We start from the raw sequence: 26,121 nt of genomic DNA, 5'->3' as shown, positions 1-26,121 counted from the left end.
ATTAAGAAATAATTTTTTGAAGAAGAAGGAAAAAATGGAGAGGAAGTAAAATAGCGAAACTCAAGAAAATACTTACTCTTGTTTAGTGTTGATGAGGTCAGGAAGATAGGGCAGCCTTTTTAACCGAATGATACTGTCATAGAAGGAAGGCTGCAAAAAATGTGCAACTGCATTGGCAATCAATACAGCAACCTGCAAGATAAAAAATGGTAACATGTCAGCCATGACAAGTGTACTTTATTCTATCATCATCATCATCATCATCATTTTAATGGCCACTTTTCCAAACTTGCATGGGTCAAACGAAGTTTACAGAGGCAGATTTTTCACAGCTGGATGTCCTTCCTGTTGCCAACATTCACCTCTTTCTTAGCAAGTTAATATTTCCCCATGACCAAAGATGTTTTTACAGAAGATTGGAAATGGACAACACTGCTTGTACAACAGTGACACTCACTTACAACTATCAGGCTAAGGCAGAGGTAATAATAAAAGTAACAACTTACCACAGCAGGCAACACATGGCTAATCTGACCAGTAAGTTCAAATACTATCACAGACGTGGATATTGTACGCGTTACACTTCCAGAGAGGGCTGCTGCACCTGAAGTGGTTATTAGAAGATTTGAAACACATGTCATTATATAAGACATTATCAAAATAATACATTATCTGAATAGTAGAGCATTATCTAAGGAAAGGCATCCAGCCACAAAAACTATGTCAAAACAGACATTGGAACTTGACACAGTTCCCTGGCTCCTTAGGTCCTGTTGAATTGTTCAGCCAATGGCAGCATACAAAACAGATGATGACAATATGAACATTAACAAAGTATTGTAAACATTAACTAAATACTAAGAACAGTATCAAAATAAACATAATCTAAATATTGATTTCAAATTTTGGCACAAGGCCAGCAATTTTGGAAGAGGTGGTAAGTGAATTACATTGACCCCAGTACTTAACTGGTATTTCTTTTATCGACTCCAAAAGGATGAAAAGCAAAGTCGACCTCAGACGTATGTAAAGACAGATGAAATGCTGCTTAGCATTTTTCCCAGTGCAGTAACAATTCTGCCAGTTCGCTACCCAAAGCATCATCTAAATATTCAAAAAATACTATCATCATCATCATCCTCATCATCATCATTTAACGTCCAGCTTCCATACTGACATAGATTTGGTCTGATAGGAGCTGGCCAGCCAGAAAACTGTGCCAAACTCTGTCTGTTTTGGCATAGTCTCTACGGCTGGACACCCTTCTTTATGCCAACCACTTTACAGAGTATACTGGGTGCCTTTTATGTGGTACCAGTACCAGCGAGGTTACCAAGTAACTGGTAAAACAAAACTTCTCAACTGGGTGGGGAGTAGTATTGCGGTAGTTGGATTTGTGCCAGGTGAAAAGATGTTAGAGTATGATAAAGAGTCAGAAACAGGTGTTTTGCAGTAGCAGAGATATGTAAATATTAAAATTCAACAAGTTACACATAATATATAATATACAAGATCTAATATATAACATATAATTTATAATATATATTTCAAAAAAAGAAGAAAAAAAGGTGATTATAGTAGAAGAGGACATAAGAATGTGTGCATCAGCTACCTGCAGTTCCCTAATTGTTTTATGATTTACCTGTCAACACTCACCTAAAAGAAGAAAACCCAGCAGAGAACTATTAGGTGCCATCAACGTGTCCTCTTTTCTCTTACTATAATTATCTCTTTCTTATAATATCTTATATCTAATATTTAATATAAAATATACAATTTGATGGACATAAAAGTTTGAGCAGGACATCAATAATTTAAAAGAACTCAAAGCTAAGTACAGAGTATACAAGATTTATTCAATCTTTTCTAACAAATTACAAATTGTTTTGGCTATGAAAACCCTCTTCAGAAAAATCTAGAGAACATTTTAAGAAGCTGGAACAACTTGCAACAACATATGTTGTAGAGGTCTCTTTTTCTTGCCAGACACAAAACAACTTCTCTGATAGCGGTTCCATAATAAAACATAACTTGTGTATGTTGTAATATGGTGATAGGTAAGACAAACTAACCACAGAACTGTGGCAAAAACAGAACATTTGAGCAAGACATGGTTTTCAGCCCATCAAGGAGAATACTCATACAGAGTAAGAACTGACTGATTATTGCAACTTGTCAAAGCCATCTTGGTATGGAGAAAGTTGACATAATGATGATAGTGATGGTAGTAGTGTTGAGAGTGTGTGTGTGTGTGTGCGTGTGTGTGTGTGTGTGTGTGTACACGTGCGTGTGTGCACATGCACTTGTGTATATATACATACCGACCACAGCATACCCTCCAGGAACTATTTTCCGAACAACATCTCCACTACGAATTCCTTCTGGAAACCACGTAGACATACTCTCACCGACCAGCCTTCCAAATGCGGCTCCTTCACAGAAGACAAATAAATATATTTTAGAACAATCCAAATGTCAGGACATGAATTTATACAGCTTTGCAGGAGATCAATACAATTCTTAAATATCTGATTGCACAAAAAGTACACTGAATTGTGCCAACTGAATTATTTAGGGTGCATAAAATTAGAAATTATAAAACAATTTTTGGTATATATCTCATAATTATTCTTTTATTCTTTTACTTGTTTCAGTCATTTGACTGTGGCCATGCTGGAGCACCGCCTCAAGTCAAGCAAATCGACCCCAGGACTTATTTTTAGTAAGCCTGGTATTTATTCTATTGGTCTCTTTTGCCGAACTGCTAAGTTACGGGGGATGTAAACACAACATCGGTTGTCAAGTGATGTTGGAGGAAACAAACACAGACAAACATATACACACACAGTTACACACACACACACGCACACAATATATACTTTGGGCTTCTTTCAGTTTCTGTCTACCAAATTTACTCACAAGGCTTTGGTTGTCCCAAGGCTATAGTAGAAGACACTTGCCCACAGTGCCACACAGTGGGACTGAACCCAGAATCATGTGGTTGGTAAGCAAGCTACTTACCACACAGCCACTCCTGTGCCTTAGAAATGGTGATTAGAAATATGACTTCACCTGTTGTCTAGTTTAAGACTCAGTGACATAGTAAGGGTTTGATCATCCTGCATGGCAGCCAAATTGGCTACCTCCTGTTGTTTTAAATGCAACATACCTTCAATTATAGCAAACATGTGTATATATATATATATATATATATATATATATATATATATATATATATATAGAATACATGATTCTACCAGTCCATTACCTTAATAATAAGAATAATAATAAGAATAATAATCCTTTCTACTATAGGCACAAGGCCTGAAATTTGGGGGAGGGGGATATCCGATTACACCGACCCCTGTACTCAACTGATACTAATTTTATTGACCCCAAAAGGATGAATGGTATAGTCAGCCTCAGTGGAGTTTTATTTCAGAAAGTGAAGACAGACAAAATGTCACCAAGCAGGAGTGGTTGTGTGGTAAGTAGCTTGCTTACCAACCGCATGGTTCCGGGTTCAGTCCCAATGCGTGGAACCTTGGGCAAGTGTCTTCTACTATAGCATTGGGCCGACAAAAGCCTTGTGAGTGGACCCAGTTACCACAGACAATAATAATGATAATTCTTCCTATCATAGGCTCAAGGCTTGGAATTTGGTGGAGGAGTTAGTCAATTACATCAACCCCACTATTCAACTGGTACTTATTTTATCAGCCCCAAAAGGACAAAAGGCAAAGCTGACCTTGGTGGGATTTGAACTCAGAACATAAAGAGCCAGAAGAAATACCACTAAGCATTTTGTCTGACACACTGGCAATTCTGCCAGCTTACCATCTTAGTAATAATGATGATAACAAAGGTTTCTATTACTTAATAATGGTATAGTGTTGACGGGGGTGGAAAGGGCACGGAGACTGCAAAGAGAAGAAAGAGTAGATGCAAATGGGGCGTATCGTTGTTTTTGGAAAAAAATTAAAGGGAAAAATGTCCATGAGATGAAAGAATCAAGTTGTTAGAAGTACCAGATATGTCTGCCTTACTTAGCAGACACACACACACACACACACACTTCGTCATATCATATCTATAATGAATGCCATATGTCATATATGACAAAGTGGTAGTGGTGGTGGTTTCCTTACTAGAAATGTGTGTGCTAAGTTTTGAAATGTTGATGCTATTAAAATATTTCCAGTGCTTTGTTATGTATTTAGTTATTCTTGCACTGCATTCACTAGTGTCAGTCACTGGACTGCAGCCAAACTCGAGCACTGCACCCCAAAGGGGTTTCCAAAAAAGAAAAGAAAAGGATCAACAGTTCTTCCCGAGCCTAAGGCTCATTAGGACAGTTCTCTGGCTTCTGTGAAGTATATTTTTCCCCCTGCTTAACAGAACGCCAGTCCATCGCACAGTTACTCTGTTTTGCCAGCTGAGTGGACTGGAGCCACGTGAAAAGAAGTGTTTTGCTCAAGAACACAAATGTGTTGCCTGGTTCAGAAACTGAAACCACAATCTTACAATCGTAAGTACAACACTTTAAACCACTAAATCATGCACGTCCACTCAAGATGCTTTAGTCACCAATTATACCAACCACTTTGTCAGGAACTCATGTTGGTATTTATGTTATGAAATGTTTAAGTGCATCATCATACAAAGAATTGTAACACTACAATGTACTTTTGTTCCACGCACCAAACGGTTTTTTTCCTTTTTTCATTTCACTATTCATTAGTAATATACACACACAAACACACAAGTGTCATTATCATTTAACATCTACTTTCCACACTGACAGTCTAGCAACCGAAAGAATCAGATAACTGGACCATGCTCCAATGTCTACTTTGGCATGGTTTATTCAGCTGGACGACCGTCTTAATGCCAGTGTGTACTGAGTGCCTTTTCCATAAGGCCAACACTTGTAAGGTCACCACGTAACTCACATAGCTAATGATCTCTCTTGACTGAATGAGAGAAAAAGATGGTTTTATGCTGTAGAGGAGAGACACGGCTACCTTACATGATATAAAAGTGGGTAGGGGTAACCAGGGTGGAGCTGGAAATAGAGATGAAGATGGTGGTGATGAGGTGTCAGAATGTGGTGTTAAAGTACAAGAAGGTGATTGGAGGACAGAGCGAGCACAAAAGATTGGGAAGGACAGATGAGTAGAGGTTACATGAGTGTATATAAAAAAAGGGACCCCTTTTAGTCATGAATAACCATGAGATTGCACCTAGAAAGTTCCCCTCCCAGGCACAAGTTCAGGCAAGGTTGTTTGTGGAAGACCAGCAGTCGCCCATGCATACCAGCCTCCCCAGACCATGCCACTGATGTTATCCAAGGGAAAGGCAAAGGATGATATAACTTGACACCAGTGATGTTGCAACTCATTTCTACAGCTGAGTGAACTGGAGCAACATGAAATAAAGGGTCTTGCTCAAGAACACAACACACAGCCTGGTCCAGAAATCGAACTCACTACCTCATGATTGTGAGACCGATGTTCTTACCACTGAGTCATGAGCCTTCACAAAAAATATGCTGTACATCCCTGGGTGGACTTCAACCACCAACCTTTTAGTCGACAGTCAAACTCGCTAAGCGATTGCGCCACACACACACACATATATATATATATACATATATATACACACACATAAATTTGTGTATTTAAGTCAAGCTAGAAGCATGTCTCTGGTTACAAATTATCCATATGGTGTCAATTCCATCCAACTCTGACACTTTGAACATCTATTATAACCTTGAACTAATTAAAGCTTTATGAGTGAAATTGGTAGACAAAAACTGTATGGAAGCCTGCCATGTTTGCATATATATCTGTGTGTGTACATGGGAGCTTATTTCCATGTCTTCCCAATGAAACCATTTGTGCAGAAGTGGTACTTTGTTTATGTTTCATATAAACATTGCTTCCTGTAGCTCTTTGGCTGTTTTGTTGAAGGCCAGTGGAATATAATATCTTGTTTTAACAGACAAAAGTTGGTGAGAGAAAGGACATTTAACCAAAGGACACAACCTGAGTAAGTTTGATCCACCCAGAACCAGCATGGAAGTGATGAATGTAAAAATAATGAGATTATGAGGATATATGAGAGTGACAACAAGCTGTTTACCAAGTGTCATTTTTGAGTCCAATGTGAGTCCACTCTGCTGAGTGTGTGTTAGATATGGCAAAGACAAAACTTTTACAAGACGAATGAAAGCCTGGGTCTTGGGGGGGAAAAAAAGGCAAAATATATAATTTTACAAACCACAACAGAAAACTGGAACAAAGACACCCGCAGGAATTGGTAAAGTGTTTGACAAGGCACCCATCCAAAACTACAGAAAAAGTATAAAAGAAAAAATAGATATAAAGGTAATGTTCTTCAATATGATAGTAGTAGTAGTAGTAGTAGTAGTAGTAGTAGTAGTAGCAGCAGCAGCAGCAGTAGTAGTAGTAGTAGTAGTAGTAGTAGCAGCAGCAGCAACAGTAGCAGTAGTAGTAGTAGTAGTAGTAGTAGTAGTAACAACAACAACAATAATAATAATTTCTATTAGAGGCACAAGGGCTGAAAATTTTTTTTTGGGGGGGGGGGGGATAGTCGATTGCATCGACCCCAGTGTTTCACTGGTACTCAATTTATTGACCCAGAAAGGGATGAAAGGTGAAGTCAGCCTCATCAGAGTTTGAACTCAGAATGTGAAGATGGATGCTAACGATTCTGCCAGTTTGCCACCTTAGCAACAATAATAACAATAATAATTTCTAGCATTAGTAAAAACAGTAACAGGTAAAGACCCCTTCGGTCATGAATGACCATGGGATTGCACCTAGAAAGCTTCCCTCTGAGGCACATGTTCAGATAATGTTGTTTATGGAAGAGCAGCAGTCGTCCATTCATATCAGCCTCCCCTCTCCATGCCACCGATGTTACCCAAGAGAAAGGCAAAGGGGCTGATACAGTTTGGCGCCAGTGATGTTGCAACTCATTTCTACAGCTGAGTGAACTGGAGCAACGTAAAAATAAAGGGTCTTGCTCAAGAACACAAGGTCAGAAATTTGATGGGAAGGGTTGGTCAATTAGATTGAGCCCGGTATTTGATTGGTACTAAACTATACTGATCCTGAAAGAATAAAAGCAAAGTTAACCTTGGCAGCATTTGAACGGTAAATGTAAAGTGTTGTAACTGAATTCTGCAAGGAAATTAGATTCTCTAACGATTCTATCAACCCACTTCTCCACCTAATTTTTACAGAAGGCAGCAGCAGAAAAACCTATGGTCTACATCGCCAACCAGTGGAATGTCTTGTATTTGTCACAAGGGACCATATATTTATAACAACAAGTTATAAAGGTGCTACGAAATACGTACTCAAGTAGTTTGTTTATATATATATATATATATATATATATATACATTGTAGAGTAGGCGTAAGAGACTGAATCTAGTCAGTTTAAACATAAAACAGCTGGAATATTGGAGCTGGATATGGCCAGTTTAAGCACCAAAGGGTTAAGCTATGTTCTTGTATGCACATGCACAAGTTTAACAAGTAAAACACAAAGTAAAAAACATGTGCGCACACCAGGTTTTCAAGATGAAATCAATTTTTTTCTGACTGAAGATGGTAACTCAAATGAATGCATATATACTTTACAAAAGAAGACACTATTTTCTTACAAGCAAATTCCTGCACACATCTACAGCAATAAGATTAGAGGGAAAAATGATTCTTGCAGGGCTTATTGGTATTCAATTCATGATCACTAACATCCATTCTGTGAGGTAATTTCATTTGCTATCTTCTTAGTTATGACTGGTGGTGTTTCAGAAAACAGTAGTTTCTGGGGCCTACTGTTGTTGCTGTTCTTGTTGCATTGCTGTTATCTGTTGCCTTCTTTCTCCTCTGTCTGTCCTTTCTTCCTAATCTGGGCTAAAAGCCCTCAAGTGGCTTTTACTTCCACATATGTAACAACTGGGTTTTCTACTCTGCACAATCAGCTTACCTTCCTCTTTGCACCCACAAGGTACAACTCCAGGATAATCTTGTGCTTTGGGGGGCTCTGACAAAAACTGCAGCATCTCGTCTGTCCACAGTGTATATATGTTAAGTATGATATGTAGATGGCTATGACATATTTATATGGGTTTGAAAAAATTCCAAAGTAAAATATACATATTTATAGAAATAATTTTTCAGTTTGGCACCATTAAAAATTACTGAGATGGAAAATAAAACGGCATATAAAATACTTACAGTCATAATGACATAGAGTAATAATGTGACATAGATATTGGTAGCAGGAGGATTCCAGTGGCTGAGGATAGCCTCTTCTTCTAAATCATCAGCTTGTCCTGTGGTCCATGTAATATTGCTGAATAGTTCGTTAATGGCTCGACGAGCAGTCAACTGCAAAACAATCAACTCATTATAAATATATGCTTTTTAATATTCTTTTTTTTTTTTTTTATTAAGAAGAGTTGTAGCTAGATGGAGATGAATTTGACAAGACTGAATTCCAGACCAGATTGCTCTATTCCCTCTTTTCCTTTTTTTGTTTTTTAAGAAACCTTTATAGTGGATATGAAATATTCCTTTTCCTTATATCTACTCTATATTCTGATCAGTTTGGCATTTAATCTAATTTAGGTATGTTTTTCCTGGACATATACAGAATACCAAACTGGATTCAAACTAAAACAAGACCTTATTTCTGAACTATGGGGAAAGTGACATATGTGTCCAAATCTGGAAACATTGATAACAAGAATAGGGAAGATTGGAAACAAAAACAATCTCTTTAGTAATAAGCATCTTGAGAATGACTAAAAAAGATGCACACAAATAACTGTGGAATTACATATAGTTTAGAAATAATAGTTTATTGTTGGTACCATGTGTACAATGCCCTTTAAAACTGTGCCAATGGAGCATAAGCTCCAGGCAGGGGCTACCATGCTGGACAGGTCAAAGTATTGAGGTTAGACTACCTTGGATCACCTCATCCCAGAGGTAAAATGGGTTTAGATAGGGACAAGACTCTTACCTAGGTAAAAGCAAAGTTACAGAAGAATAGATGTCAATTGAAAACCAACAAGTGCTGAGAGCAGAAGCCCTTCCCTCAGAGAAATTCTAGATTAGTAGTTCTCAACCAGGGTTCACATGACTCCGGGAGGAGGGGGGATCCAGATAAGATTTAGTTGTTAAAAATTATGTACAATAAATCGGTTGTACGTCTACATTACACAAAATACTTTAATTTTTTTAAAGAGTTCCTAATAATATTTAATTATGAAAATATAATGGGGTCCTTTTTTTAACTTTAAATAGGGATCAAGGGGTCTGTAGGTAAAACAGTGCTCTAGACACACGGATGAGGGTGTCCCCAAGGGTGGCCCCGACAGCTCACAGCAGAGTACAATAAGAAAAAGTCATCAATGGCCTATGACCCATAGGCAGTGAAGGGCTTAAGTAATTCCATCCAACATTCCAACAAGTCTACCACTTTGCTGCCAAGAATAAACTTATTGGAATTTAGAATTCAAACCAAGTAATTTGCAAAGCTGTATGACATTTTTATTATAAACCATTATATTGATTTCAGATTTTGGCACAAGGCCAGCAATTTCGGGGGAGGGGTTAAATTGATTACATCAATCCAAGTGCTCAACCATGAAAGGATAAATGGCAAAGCTGACCTTGGCAGAATTTGAACTCAAATCATAAAGACTGATAAAATGCTGCTCAGCATTTTGCTTGGATTGCTCACGACTGCCAGCTCGTCATAAAGTAAAGTAAGATGTCTTCTTCCTAAAAGTGAACTGTGTAGAAAACTGTGTAGAAGCTCATTGTGTGTGTGTGTGTATACATATATACACATACATGTACATGTATCAGTATGCGTGCCCCACACACCCACCACCAGTCTTGGTTTATTTACATCCCCATAGTTTGGCAGTTCAGCGAAAGAGAACGACAAAATAAGTACCAGACTTAATGAGTACTAAGGATCAATTTGATGGGCAAGAACCCTTCAATGTGGCATCTCAGCATGGCTGCAGTCCAATGATTGAAACAAGTAAACAATATTAGCAAAACATGAATGCTATTGCAATTAGAACTCCTGTGTTTCTCAGGGGATGGTCTTTGGGATCAGCCAGTACCAAATTCGTGGCATTAACAGCTCTTGATGCCATCCCATTCCACTTTACCAAGAATCTGTTATCAAAACTCATCAGGTGAAACCATTTTCTTTTTTTTTTTTTTTTTTTTTTTTGCTGTTATTCTATACAAAATAAATATAGTAAAATATTGTAATTGATAGGTGATAACTACGTCAACTAACACGAATAATCAAAGAACCACAATGAATTCTTAAAGCAAAAGACATTTGTGCATGAAAATGAAATACAATATTGCTCATTAGGAATATGGAAATATTTTGAAATCTGAATTATTGAAATCTAATGCTAACAACCTATTTAGAACTTGTATTTATATATATCTGCTGATATATAATATATATATATATACACACACACACACACACATACATCTATATATCTGGTGAAATGCATATAAACAAACAAGCCAACAGTAAACATCGTAAGGCACTATACATGTACACATTATGGGTGTGTGTGTGTGTGTGTTTATATACAGTTAAAGTGACGTACATATAAGGCTAAATATATACATACATACATGTACAGACACACTCAAACACACGATGATGGTGATGATGATGATATACATAAAAAATATAAAATAAATGTGTGTGTGTTTTGTCCCACACAGCTATATATAGCAGACACTGGAGCTCAGTGCACGTGAAAGGGTCGTCATGGGACGAAAACCCACATCTAATAAATAAACATGTTTGTCAATTATATTGTACATGATATCCAATGCACACAATGATATAGACATATATACAAAGACTGCACACACACACACAAACACTCACAGCTACATATGTGTGTGTGTGTGTGTGTGCAAGTGTACAGAAAGGAACCAGAAAAAGAGACAGACCAAGGAAGACACAAGAGGCTAATCTTGAGAGGCTGAATCTCATCAAGTGACAAGGTGTTCTACTGGAAAAGATTCACCCAACACATGCGAAAATGGAAAAACAGGCATAAAATGATGATGAATATAGATGTAAACACAAACACACATACACACACACACGCACACACGCACAAACACACACACACACACAGATTCTTACAAATTAATTCAGCAAGCACTAAATAGCTTTTATTTTTTGTGCCCATATTTGGTATGATTCAAATTAAACCGTTATTTCACAGCAGATCCATCACAGGACTGGAACAACTGTAAACAAATGTCATTTTCTTTTTCTCTGTTGACAAAAACAAAAAAAAAATGGATCTACCTGACTGGTTTCACATCTCATTTGATTCTCATCAGAGATAAAATATAATATGATCTGCCCAAGGAGAGAAATACAGGTATCCCTCAACTTACATCAGTAATTAGTTCTGAGATATGCAACTTCACTTTAAAAAATTATTTAAAAAATGGAAGACCATTTAACCCTTTAACATTCAGATTTCTCTATCAAATATAATCCTTATTTATTCACATTGTTTTGAATTAATCATGCTTTACTTTGTTGCTCTGAGATTTTGATGATGTGATTGTTTACTTTTAGAATAACATTGTAGGGTAGGTATAAGAGGCCAGAATCTAGCTAATTTGAACATAAAACAGGTAGAATATTCTGGCTGGATATGGCCAGTTTAAATGCTGAAGGGTTAAGAAATTTATTACCTGTTATCTGTTTGAATAAATGGTTTGTACATACTCTCACATGTACTTTTTAATTTTTTTCCACTTCAAGGTTAGGTTTTATGTCTTTTTTAATCTTTACGTTTTTAGATATGTTCACCGAGATCAACGTAAAGTTAGATAAACCAACTGAAGTTGAGGGTTGTTTTTCTCATTAATTTCTTAAAACAAAAACAAAAATGACGAAGCCAAAAAAGATACAACTTGAAACAACATACATTGAAGCATAACAGCTAAGCACAATCACTAATGGGTGGGTCAAATGATACTTGAAGAGAATCAAATGAGATATGAAACCAGTCGAGAAGATTCTTTAGTTCTGGTTACAGAAACAAATAAAAAGACATTCATTTTTCTTTTTTTATTTGCCAGGTCTGGAACAAGGAGCAGGAATGACATGAGCAGAGAGGGAGGTTTCAGAGGGAAGTCATTCTGAAAAGGAAGGACTGGGATGATGCCTAGTGTAGATACAAAGGGGCTGGACGCAACAGGGGTGAAAAAAGGAGGAGAAAGAGAGATAGCTTGGGTGTCTGCTGTCAGAAAAGGGTTTATCATACACTATATTAAAGATATACAAAAATATATATATGTATATATATACATACCTGTCCAGCAAAATATTGTCCAAGACCAGGTGGGAATGTTAATGTAGATATTAAAATAGCTATTATTCCAGGATAAATAAATCGACTGAAATGATAAAACAGATCAAATATTATTATTATCATCATTATTATATGAAAACTGATGTGACTTTTCATGAAGGCAAACACACAATAAGAAGACACATAATAAATAGAAACTGATTGTTTATTAAATTGAACAATATTTTAATATATTGCTCAATTTAATAATGTAGTCAATCTCAATTGCAAATTATATTGTGCTGCTCTTTTACACCCAGAAAGTTTCTCTCTAAGGAACAAATCCAGGCAAATTTGTTTATGGAAGACCAGCAGTCGCCCATGCATACCAGCCTCCCCACTCCATGCCACCAATGTTATCCAAGAGAAAGGTAAAGGCTGATACAGCTTGGCACCAGTGACTTCACAACTCATTTCTACAGCTGGGTGAACTGGAACAACATGAAATAGAGTGTCTTGCTCAAGAACACAACACACAGCCTGGTCCAGGAATCAAACTCACTACCTCATGATTGTGAGCCCGATGCTCTAACCACTGAGCCATGCACCTTCACCTTCTTATTGTGTATCATCATCTTTATTATTATTATTATTATTATTATTATTATTATTATTATTAAGGCAGCATGCTGGCAGAATTGCCAGCATGCTGGGGAAAATGTTCAGCGGCATTTCATCCGTCCTTATGTTCTGAGTTCAAATTCTGCCAGGGTCAACTTTGCCTTTCATCCCTCTGGATCTTCCATCCGGCTATGCCAAAATATTACCCTACGTGGAAACGGGTAGGGGTTGGTAACAGGAAGGACATCCAATCACAGAAAATCTGCCTCAACAAATTCTGTCTGATCCATGTAATCATGGAAAAGTGGACATTGAAATGATGATGATATCATGTATGTATATATACTAATTAATCTTGTCTAATTAATGCTTAGTCCTAAAATATTGAAATGCATTTCATTGTTTCAAAGGCAAGAATTACTTCCCTTGATCTAAGATAAAACATATTTTAAAGCAAACAATAAATTTCATGTCACACTGTTGAAACACAAGGAAAAGTTTCTTATAAAAAAAAAAAGATTATGCTTACTTTTTCTGTAGAAAAGCAGACATCCTTTTGTGTCTTCTGGTGAAGAGAATTATTTTTCTATGAAGTAAAATGAAGAGAGACCCACCTAAGCCACATGCTACGCTGAAATAGGAAAAAAACCGAGATTATACGCCAGGACAAAACATAGATTATCAAAGCAAGATTATTCAACCTGCTAGAAATAATAATAAGCAAAACCTACCTCAAATCACATCCTAGTGCGTTTAAAAGGTAAGACCACATTGGTTAATGTAATCGTTAAGCCTTTTGTTTCTAACTTACCTGTGCCTGCCTCTTATTCTGTGGGAGAAACCTCTTGTTTTGAAGTGAACTAAATGAAATTACGGAGATGTACTTGCATAGCAAGTGACCTGATCTGAGATCGTGTGTTGGAACAAAAACAATTGCAGTGTGGAAGATGTTTATAAGTCATTTAAAATAACACACAAAAGCCGTCAGATTCACTTCAACATTTAGACTTAATTTGTCAAACTATTTTCGTAGCTTTGAGACCGCGACCTGTTCACTGGCAAAATTCTGTGCTGCATTCTGTGCAGCACCAGGTCAATCTGGCCTATGAGCTAAGACTTCGTAACCATGGCCATAACAATCTAATAGATTATATCTGAGATTATTTGCAGTCCTTTCATTTAAAAAAAAAACACACAGTAAGAATCAAGGAAAATTTGTCTGCTGTTTCTAGTGAATTAAGCATCTATGGACAGGCTCCTTCACTAGCTTGACTGCACAATAATTTACAAGAACATGTGACGGTCACTAGATCCATGTCATTGTATTCAGGCAACGCATAAACATAAACAACATCCAATAAATAATATATATGTATATATATATATGATTTATTTTGACAAGTTATTTCCAAAATGTATTGTAAACAGAAGGCGGTGAATTAAGGAATCACCGTAGCATCAGATAGAATGTCTTGTGTTGTTTATTGTGGCTCTACACTCAGAGTTCAAATCTGCCAAGGTCAACTTTGCCTTCCGTCATTTTGGAAATAAATCAATAAAGTATCATTTAAGAACTGGAGTGAATTCTTCCTCCCTTTCTCTCTCTCCCATAATTGGCCAGCACCAACAAGATGTGTCTTAGAAAATTACTATTTTTAAATCTCATAACAAGAGATATTCAGCAACAGTACTTTGTAATAAAGATTGTTTGCCAACATAACAAGGCAGTCCTGGTTTAGGACGAATGTTGCTGTAATTTAGCCTCAGGAGACATCGTCTCCAGACGGCTATACGACACAATCTGTGTCCTTATATTTTTGAACAAGGGAATCTAGCACCCCCACTCAGCTCAAAACAATATCTGTGTATCACGATTTCCGGGTTATTTCCCTTCATCAATTATTCTGTGCTGATGAAAGGAAATAACCCAGAAATCGTGATACACAGATATTGTTTTGAGCTAGATTCCCTTGTTCAAAAATATAAGGACACAGATCGTGTCGTACAGCCAGCTGGAGACGATATCTCCTGGGGCTAAATTACAGCAATATTAGTCCTAAACCAGGACTGACATGTTATGTTGGCAAACAATCTTTACTACCAGATGTGTCTTGTAAGAAATATTTCTAAGTTCTCCAATGAAAATTGCATAAGGAGCCCATAGTGCCTGTCAACAGAGTCACCAGGGGTCATTTGTTGTTCTGATGGTGCAACAAAGGAATTGTAAACCAAACTCCAACTACTGTTCAATGATGATGAAGAGTTGACAATCTTGTTCAAGGTAAGAACTGAAGATCAAATGTGTAAAGAAACAGAAGACTTGTCCAAATCTGACCAATCTGATTCCTATATCATTAATGATGATGTAGTTGTTTGACTCCCAAGTCAGCACCCATTCAATAGATATAAGATCAAAGACACCCCAGATTTGACCAGTCCATCTATTTTTAGGCTCAGTACATCTACAACCTCATTATCTAGTAAATCATCTGTAGATTTTTGAGGCTGGTAAGATAGGACTTTAAACTATTCACGGCCATATTTCTATTAAAACTTCACTGCCTTTGTTTCAATAGATTTTTAAAATAATGAAAAATTTGTTAAAAATAACTGTCAATACGAATGGGAGGATTTCCTTTATATCACTTTAAAATGAAGTATTTGTATCATAAAACTTGGGGCACTTTCTAGAAGGTTGGTATTTAAAGGATTAACAAAAAATTAGCTGCTATTTCTAACAGCACAAGCAATGTTTATGACATTTCTCATTGGCTTCTGTAATTCTTTTCCATGCTGGTTCATGCAAACTATCAAGTTTTAATTGCTTTGAAATAAGAAGATAATGAATAATGATGAATAATGACACTAGTGCAAAGCAATACCACTGAAATTAATCTGTGTGTGTGTGTGTGTGTGTGTGTGTGTGTATGAGTGAGTTTGTGGGTACAAATATATATATATATATATATATATATATATATACAAACATATGCACATATACATACACACATATATACACACACATATACATACATATATATACACATACATACACATATACATCCATATATATATATACACATACACACACATATACATATACACACACGCATACATACACACATACATATATACATACATACATACATACAGTCATGTATATGCACACACATCTATATACACACACATATGTACACACACATATGTACACACACATATGTACACACACATATGTACACACACATATGTACACACACACACAAAAGTTTCTGTATATGCACATCTGTGTATAGCTGATTGTGCATATTTCTGTGCGTATATATCTGTAGGTGTATATTTGTGAATAATAAGAGAAGACATGTATGTGTGCACGTATAACTGAGTTGCATGAAACGCAAGCATCCTATATTTAGTAGTAAACCTATACTCTGAGCTGGATTTATAGATTAATGTTCCTACTTAAAAATGCTGTAATGTACCTACTTAATAAAGCCAGTAATTACAACACAAAGTAGATTATAATTAAATGGATAAGTATAAAACGAAGTTACTAAGTTTTTATGAAAGAATAACAAGTGCCATCGTCATCATCATATTCATCATCTGGCTAGGCAACTTATTTGGACCAATAAATCATATTGGTCTTTTGATAGCCGGATGCCTCATCTGAGCATGTCATGATTCCATATGATAGCAGTAGTTTGCTAACTGAGCAGGTTGATCCTGGCCATGGACAGACTTTCCTTATATTTTATTTCTTTCATGTGTTTCAGTCATTAGACTGTGGCTATGCTGGGTTGAGAAAGTTAAAAAAGGTACCTACTCAAGTAATACCAACTGATAAGGGCCAGTTTTCCGGTTTCATGGTGTATATATTCCCCATGCCAGTCCATTGCAGGATTGCTCATTTTTGCCAGCTGAGCGGACTGGAGCAAAACATGAAATGAAGTGTTTTGCTCAAGAATGCAATGAGTCACCATGTCCTGGAATCAAAACCAGTCTTACAATTATGAGTCCAACACCCTAACCACTAAGCTATGCACCTCTGCTAAGTAAAGATTTCCTCTGGAATTATACCAACTGATAAAGGCTGATTTCCTGGTTTCTATGGTGTACATGTTCCCCACCTGGACAGGACGACAGTCCATTCCAAGATAACTCATTTTTACCAGCCGAGTGGACGGGAGCAATATGAATTGAAGTGTTTTACACAAGAACACAATGCATTGCCCGGTCCAGGAATCAAAACCACTATCTTATGATCATGAGTCCAACACCCTAACCACTAAGCCATGTGCCTCCACATGCTGGGGTGGCCATGCTGGGGCACCATCTTGAAGAATTTTTAGACAAATGAATCAACCCCAGTACTTTTTTTATTAAGCCTGGTACTTATTCTATTGATCTCTATTTGCTGAACAGCTAAGTTACAGAGATGTAAACACACCAACACTGGTTGTCAAGTGGTGGTGGAGGACAAACAAAGACATACACACACAAAATGGGCTTCTATCAGCTTCCATCAATAAATCTACTCACAAAGCTTTAGTTGGCCCGAGGCTATAGTAGAAGTTGCCACACAGTGGGACTGGACCCAGGAACCATGTGGTTGGGAAGCAAGCATCTTATCACATAGCCATGCTAACATTTCATTTGCTTGCTGGTGACTCAATGATTCCACACCCCTCAAAACCTTGGAACTTCTGAACCAGGCCCCCATGACCAGATACAGCTTAAAGTCATGTGCAGTATTTTATCAACCAGAAAATGACAGACGTCAGATTGTTATGTCACAGAACTGAGGGCCAGCGACATTGTAAAGAATGGTGAAAGCGAGGGATTAGAATACAAAATAGCGTTTGTTTCTAAATTTTAATTTGTTAAAAATTCTTCAATGACTAATAACTAGTTTTGGTAAAAATTTTTGAAATAGGAACAGGTATGGCTGTGTGGTAAGAAGTTTGTTCCACAACCATATGGTTCTGGGTTCAGTCTCACTGTATAGCACCTTGGGCAAGCGTCTCCCACTATGGCCCTTGGCTGACCAAAGCCTTGTAAGTGGATTTAGTAGAATGTCTAAAAGACACCAGTCATATATATATATACACACACACACACACACACACACACACACACATATACATATATACATATACTAGTCTAGTTTCAAGGGATTGTATGACATAGTGTTACAGACAACATACAAAATTCATAGAAGGGAGTGTTTGTGTGAGAGTTTTACTAGAAATACCAGCCAAATCTCTTTCAGCTCACATCATACCATTTTAAAAAGAGAAGGTAACGCATTGGACAGTGTAGTCTTTGATATACAAAAATTTATAGCAGTCTGGTTCCTGAAAAATGGTCACAGTTGAAATTCCTGTGAGCATATAAATCTGCTCAGACAGAGTGGATGTGGAACTATAGATTACAACTTACCATAGATAACAACCTGTTAGAAATAGCAGCCAAATCTCCTTCAAATCACACAACATTCATCGAAATAGGAAGATTACATTAATTAGTGTAGTACCAGAGAGAGAAGGGAGGGAGAAATACACACAGACACACACACACACACACACACACACACACACACACACACACATACACACACACACAACACACACACGCCATCATGGCTGGATGGATATATAGATATTAGAATACAGTCATATTTACCCAATTCCTGCAAAAATGATCAATTCAAGAGCATCAAATGGCACTTCTGTTCTTAAAGTTGTCTTAAATAAAGCTGTTATGGTTTCTGCAATAAGAAAATATTTCAAACAAATGACAGAATATTGAAAATAACAGAAAAAAAATATTGGGATTCATCCAGTTTCCACCTACCAAATTCACACACCAGTTCAAAGCTATAATAGAAGGACACTTACCCAATCAAGTTATAACAGACAACGAAGTCATAGTCCAACTGCCTATCACTTCCCATGGAGCATCAGAGAGTGCGAGATCTCCACCTCAGCATGATCACAAGACCTGTTATGAACTGCTCTAGGACCACGTCCATATATATATATATCTCAGGTCCGCCACTACTGTCCACAACCACGTCTTGACAAGTCTGTTTCCTCGCCAGCGCCCCCACCCCCACCCCATTGTGGCTTCCACTCAAGATACAAACAAGTGTATGTGAACGTTCTTGAAGAGGTCAGCTTTTTTAACATTCATCCTTATCATCATTTTGATATCCACTTTTCCATGCTGGCATGAGTCGGACAGAATCTGCTGAAGCATATTCTTCTACAGCTGGACGCCCTTCCTGTCACCAACCCTCATTTGTTTACAAGTAAGGTAATATTTCCCCATGACCAGACATGTCTTTCAAAGAAGGCTAGAAATGAAACCACACCGCTTCTAGGATGGTGATGTTCATTTGCAATCATCAGATGATATCAAGACAAGGGCACACACAAACACATACATATATACACATATGAGAAGTTTCTTTCAGTTTCCAGCAGCCAAATCCATTCACAAGACTTTGGTTGGTCCAGGGCTATAGTAGAATATATTTACCCCAAGATACCATACACTGAGACTGAACTCAAAACCACATGGTTGGGGAAACAAGCTTCTTAACCTCACAGCCATGTCTGTGCACAAAAATGGCAACCTACTCAAGAGATCACCCTCATGAAAATTAATCCCTTTAATTCTCTGTGGCCCTTTGTAGTGTTCCCCTACCTTCCCCAAGGAAAGTGGGGGGAAGAAATAGCTGATGAAAAATAAAAAAATGATTAGTTGAGAAACTTACCTTCATCTTTAAACCAAAATGCCAATAACCTAAAAATAAGTGCCCCACACACAGCAGAGAAAAATCCTCTCCAGTAGTTTCTGACAGCAAAAAATGTGGCTGTTACTTCAATACTGAACAATACTCCTGGTCAGAAGAATTAAAAAAAAAAAACAATCAATGTTGTTAAATGAGGTCTCAGATGAAAACAAAAGGGAGTTTTTACTGATCAAAATAAGCTTTTAAAAAGTTCTTCACAGTTCATGACACGTCTATTGAGAAGTATAACAACCAAGAAAGGATCATTCTCCACAACACTGGTTTTCCTCACAACCATCAACATCATCATCATCATCTACCTAGTTTTTTATGTTTGCCTTTATCCATGGGTTGAGTGAGACTTATTGAAGCAGTATTCTACAGTTAGATGCTCCTCTTGTTGCTAACCTTTACCTATGTTGCAAGTAAGGGCTGTTTTTTATTTTGCACTGATCTTTACATGTTGAAACTGCTTGAGTTATTTAGACATATTGGAATTGTTTTTACAAGGGACAAATAGAATTCCATTAACCACATGGTATCAATGCATAGTCAGGTGAAAATAAACAGGGTCAGGCAAAGATATCTAATGTTCATTATTTACATTATTTACATTTTACAGATATTTGTCCTCGTTTGTTAACAAATATCTGTCAAATGTAAATAATGTAAATAATGTACATAATTCCTCATCTCTTAAATATAGAACGATATCTAATGTTATTTGTTACAGCCCTTAATGGTTTGACAATAACACCAGTGACAACACAAGTGTCAAGACGTATAAACCCTAGAGCAGCAGTCCCCAACCTTTTTGGTGCCATGGACCAATTCCATGCAAGGCAATTTTTCCACAGACTGGGGTATTACGTACATAACAAAACACAATAAAGTGCATAATATATAATTTAATTATTACATATATAATACGTATGTATAACTTCTATAACAGAGATATGGTGCAAAAACACTCTGCAGACTGTGATATTGGATGAAATAGAAATAAAATTAAGAGATTTATTCTTTCTGTGCAGTCAAGTACCAGATGATCCATAGCCTGGTACTGGTTTCTGGCCTAGGAGTTGTGGACCCTTGCCATAAGACAACAACCCTTCCCTTGGATAAACATGGGTGGCATGGAAATGGGAGACTAGCATGCAGGGGCGTGGTCAATCTTCCTCATGAAATCTTAACCAAGGCATGTGAATACATGTACAGATGTGTGGCCAGACTTGACCAATAGAGATCTTAACATATACAAGTAACTGCCTAAACAAACAAAAACAACACCACTATGCAGCCACTGGACATGCTAAAAATAACAGTTAAACTCTTTAAACTCATACTTTACTATTTTAATAGAAGGAGTAGACTCAGATAACAAAAAGAAGGGTCAGTCGTGGTTGGAATATTTTTGACCATAGGCCTACTAGGTCAAGGATGACCAAGGCTTAACTACAACAACAAAGTACTCACCTCCAATTGGTGCAGCAAATGTGCAAGCAACACCAACAGCACATGCTGCAGCTAACATCTCAGAGCGGCGGGATTCATTCTGAAATGAGAAAACATCATTACTGTCATCATCATTATTACTTTTCTTTTTATCTCAGGTTTTGTTGGAACACCTGGAGTTTTGAATGCATAGCAGGCTTGCCGCCTGCAGCCTACGGTGCCATGCTATCCGTTCTTTTCAGCTGTCTAATACTTTCCTGATTATTCTGGCCATGTCAAAGAGGCAAACTTTTTGTAAAAGTTCTACTCTATTCCGATTTCCTTTATATTCCCCTTGATGCCTTCTAATGCTATCCCCAAGGACCCAACAATAATTGGCAGTATCATCATCATCATCATCATCATCATTATTATTAAGGTGGCAAACTGGCAGAATCATTAGTGTGCTGGATAAAATGCTTAGCAGTATTTCACCTGTTGCTACGTTCTGAGATCAAATTCCACCAAGGTCGACTTTGCCTTTCATCCTTATGGGGATCAATAAAATAAGTACCAGTTGAACACTGGGGTCAATGTAATCAACTCACCCCATCCCCCAAAATTGCTGCCCTTGTGGAAAAATCTGAAACCATTATTATTATCATTATTATCATTTGATGAAATCTCTCAGCTTTATTTTGCTGGGTATGATGGAAAGTGTCAGCTTGTCCACAGCCAACAGACTAAGGTGACACTGGTTTACTGGTCATGCTTCAAGAACCTTGTGAAGAATTCTTGCAGTTCCAAGCAATGTTGATTTTTGTAGGTCTTCTATATCATTATTATTATTATTATTATTTTGTTGTTTAGATTTTGTTTAGCCCCAGGCCAATCCCATTTCAGCAAACCTATGAGCAAAGGCGTTCTAGTCATGACAATCCTGTCTTTTTTAGAAAATAAGATATGATTCAAGGAGCCACTACTTAGTAGGATGAATGGTCACTTAGAGGTAACGATTTTGTGATTAATCTTCCCCGGTAACAATGTTTAGATCATACGATCTCCAGGAAATAAATTTAGGCTCATAAGATCCCTTGCTAAAAATGTTTTGCTCATAAGATCCCTTGCTAAAAATGTTTTGCTCATAAGCTTACCTAGTGACACTATTTCAATCAAAAACTCAACAGGTACTAATGTTAAGATCATATAATTCTTAGGAAACAAATGTGTGATCAAAAGAACCCCTGAAAACTGGTAACAACACTTCAATCAGTGGAACAAGTGATGACAATATCTGAATCATAAAATCATCCGGCACCAATCTTTACAACAATGATCTGTGGTCTTTTAGTCAGTATGTTTCCATCTACAACTACTGCATATTCCAGTATACAAGTTGAATTTTTCAGACCAAAATTTACAACCATAAAAAAGGTAGGTTGACTAATACACCAAAACAATTTTGTGGAATGAAAAATTCCATGTGAAATGCAGCAGGATCTAGAAAGATAGTGACAATGTTTGAATGCTTAATCTTCGTGTTTACACTATATACTATGTTGACTTCTATGTTGGAAAAAGAAAATAGTAACAGAAAGTTAGATCAGAACAGCACCTTGTTGGAACCCCTAACTTGACATTTGATTTAAAGACTCAAGATCTAAGCAAATGAAATCGCATAAAAGTACACAGAACCTTTGGTGGTAGAGGTGTTACCATTCTACTGTGAAAGTTTTAAAGGTTGTGGGAGATGTATCCCACAGGAAAAATAAAAAGAATAAGGTAAAACAAAACAAAAAAAAAACAATAACTACACACAACAACAAAGAGGTCATTGTGAAAGGTCACCGTCACAAAATTAGAAAGTTAAATGGTACTTGACATTTTAGAATCACTTACCATAGATAATTCAGAATAATTTAAAAGTTGGCACAATTTCCACTGGATTTAGTTCACTAAACTTTGAAATAAACACACTTTCGATTTTGCTCGGAACTGTTGTTGCTTTTATTGCATAGTACCTGGTCAAACCTGATTGAGCAGATCTGTGATCAATGATGCTCCAGTTATGACCATCTCATCTTTTTTTTACCTTTTTGTCAGACATAGTATATCTAGGATTAGATTATTCTAAAGTACACTTGCCTTACTAAAGGTAATATCTTTTATTTTTGATATGCCTTTTAATTGTTTCAATAATTGGATTGCAACCAAGTTGAGGCTGATACCCATTCAATCAGTCCCTTTCATTGAGCTGTTATCTTAAGGGAACATAAACAAACTAATCTGCACATATACATACATATATATATATACATACAAAAATACTCTGTTGTTGGTGTTGAAATTCCAATAAAGAAGCTTTGAATCAAGGTCAGAAACCAGCTCTTTCTCTGTTGGCAAGAAATCATAAAATAAAATTGAATAATGACAGACAGATAGACAGATAGACATACATACATACATACAAACAAACACATACATACATAGGAATAAAATGCTGTTGGTAATAAGTTTAGTCAAAAGGAATGAAGGAATTGTCTCTTATTTTATTTATATAGAAGTACAGAAAGTCTTTAAATTTTCCAAGGAAATAAAATGAAGTGGAATGAAACAAAAGTAAAACATATTAGAATATTTACATTTATTTCATTTAAGAACTTTTCATCTGGCATTTGAGAATGCCCATGATTCAACTAAATGTGGTGTGTGTGTGTGTGTGTGTGTGTGTGTGTGTGTGTGTGTGTGCAAGCATGCATATAAACACGACCTGAAACAATCTTTTAAATGCTTACATAATAGTAACCTTTCATCAGTTTATCTATTATCTGTCAGACTACACACACACACACTGTTTGGAATTATGTTCTAAGTATTTAAATGATAACCTTTGATAAGTTTACCTACTGACTATCAGCCCTTCTCTTTCTCATATATATATATATATATATATATATATATATATATATATATATATATATATATATATACATATACATACATACATATATATATATATATATATACATATACATACATACATACATATACATACATACATAAATATATATATATATATATATATTTATATTTATATAAATAAGGATAAGATCGATATTTAAAATATTGATCTTATCAAGTGGTCAGCATGGGAATAGAAACCATGGTTTTTATTCCCATGCTGACCACTTGATAAGATCAATATTTTAAATATCGCTCTTATCCTTATTTATATAAATATAATTTTATCAGTGTATTTACTGCGCTGATATCCTGTCCGGATCGCACGAAAGGTTGTTTAGGCGGGCTATTTAAGCTAGTCGTGTGCATACGTGCATATATATGTATATATGCGTCCGTATATGTAAGTATACTGTTTATATACATGTATTTGTATTTATGTACTGGAGTATATTCCACTGATGAAGGCAGAGCATTATTATTTATGCAAAGCCAGAAATCCAGGATTTGGAATTATCTTATTTTTACTGGTTCATTTGGTCTTCGTCTTCGCTAATCGTGCCATGCGGACATTTATTGTGGTTTTAGAGTCAGGATTTGACTGCTATTTTTTCAGCGTGGTGGTATCTCTTGATACCCTGTATTATAATTTTAAATATATATATTTATATATATATATATATATATATATATATATATATGACAAAGTAAGCACATAAATGTGAAACAAGGTGGGAAAAAAATAGTAATCGAATGCTGGAGGTAGAGCAATATGCTTTATCATTATCAAAGCTGCAAAGACATCACAAAAAACTGTTACACAGAGTTTCACGTTCCCCTTTGTTAGACATACATATATATACGTATATATTTCTCAATCTAAATTGGCAGATGAACGGGAACATGAAACTCTGTACCAGTTTTTTGTGATATTTTTGTGATGCTTTTGCAGCTTTAATAATAATAATAATAATAATAATAATAATATGTATGTATACACACACACACACACACACACACACACATAGTTCTAAAATTTCTATATGAGATGCAAGTAGTAACTCTACAGAAAAATAACGGTTGTTCCTACCTTGAGATTGTTTCCTACAGAACAGTGTTACTACTCTTTTTAACCCCAGGAGCACATCTCCTCCAGCTGGTTACCAACACGCTATCTGTGTCCGGGAATGAACAGCTCCCATCTAGCAGTGACAAGGACCAACAGAGTAGCTGGTTTCTGGGTATATACCTTCATCAGTACTGGTTATACCTGTCTGCTAGACATGGCAGTTGTTCATCCTGGCTTGCAATATATATATATATATATATATATATATACAACCTATCTTCTTGGCGATTTTTTTTTTCTCTGTCTTCCTTTTCTATTAGACTTTCTTCTGTCTCGTGTTTCTGAAGAAGAGCTTTGCTCGAAATGTAAAACCACCTTTCTTTCCTTCCCTGAGCGTGTGCTAATACTTTACATGTACCACATGCTTGCATTGTTGTTTTTATGTCCTTTGTTTTGGAGGATTTATAAATATATATATATACAAGTAGTTATAGCCAATAGACAATCTCCAACAGGCAAATAACAGTATCCTGTATAACCAAACCGAATATATTGAAAAGTCTTTTGAAAAGTCACCTGATGAGACACATCTGCACCGAAAGGTGCACCATAACCAGCTGAGAGACCCATTCAAGATGGGTTGAAACAATCATTGTGATTAAAGAATCTCGTGAATTACATTTTCTGTTTCTTTCATTTGTCATATATATAGATATATATTGCGGCATTCTGTCGGTTACGACGACGAGGGTTCCAGTGGACCCAATCAACAGAAGAGCCTGCTCGTGAAATTAACATGTAAGTGGCCGAGCACTCCACAGACAC

The 26,121-nt window shown here is 36.4% G+C and overlaps 1 protein-coding gene across 14 annotated transcripts in view; it reads right to left on the bottom strand.

Annotated features, from left to right (window-relative positions):
- Nucleotides 1–26,121, bottom strand: part of LOC106884491 (chloride channel protein 2) — a 153,886-nt gene that overhangs the window by 38,508 nt on the left and 89,257 nt on the right. For all 14 annotated transcript variants that reach the window (XM_014935903.3, XM_089361229.1, XM_014935908.3 and 11 more), the window contains exons 7-16: nt 21,309–21,387; nt 19,815–19,940; nt 18,719–18,803; nt 13,566–13,667; nt 12,437–12,521; nt 8,274–8,426; nt 6,283–6,352; nt 2,322–2,432; nt 507–604; nt 77–192 (exon numbers count right to left, since the gene is read on the bottom strand). In XM_014935903.3, the coding sequence (XP_014791389.1) occupies nt 77–192; nt 507–604; nt 2,322–2,432; nt 6,283–6,352; nt 8,274–8,426; nt 12,437–12,521; nt 13,566–13,667; nt 18,719–18,803; nt 19,815–19,940; nt 21,309–21,387 (1,025 nt within the window). The remainder of the gene's footprint in view (nt 1–76; nt 193–506; nt 605–2,321; nt 2,433–6,282; nt 6,353–8,273; nt 8,427–12,436; nt 12,522–13,565; nt 13,668–18,718; nt 18,804–19,814; nt 19,941–21,308; nt 21,388–26,121) is intronic.

This window comes from Octopus bimaculoides, chromosome 12, assembly GCF_046866305.1.
Source record: "Octopus bimaculoides isolate indiv1 chromosome 12, ASM4686630v1, whole genome shotgun sequence".
Classification (NCBI taxonomy): domain Eukaryota; kingdom Metazoa; phylum Mollusca; class Cephalopoda; order Octopoda; family Octopodidae; genus Octopus; species Octopus bimaculoides.
The sequence above is the reverse complement of the archived record's forward strand: the minus strand, read 5'-3'. Positions and strand labels throughout refer to the sequence as shown.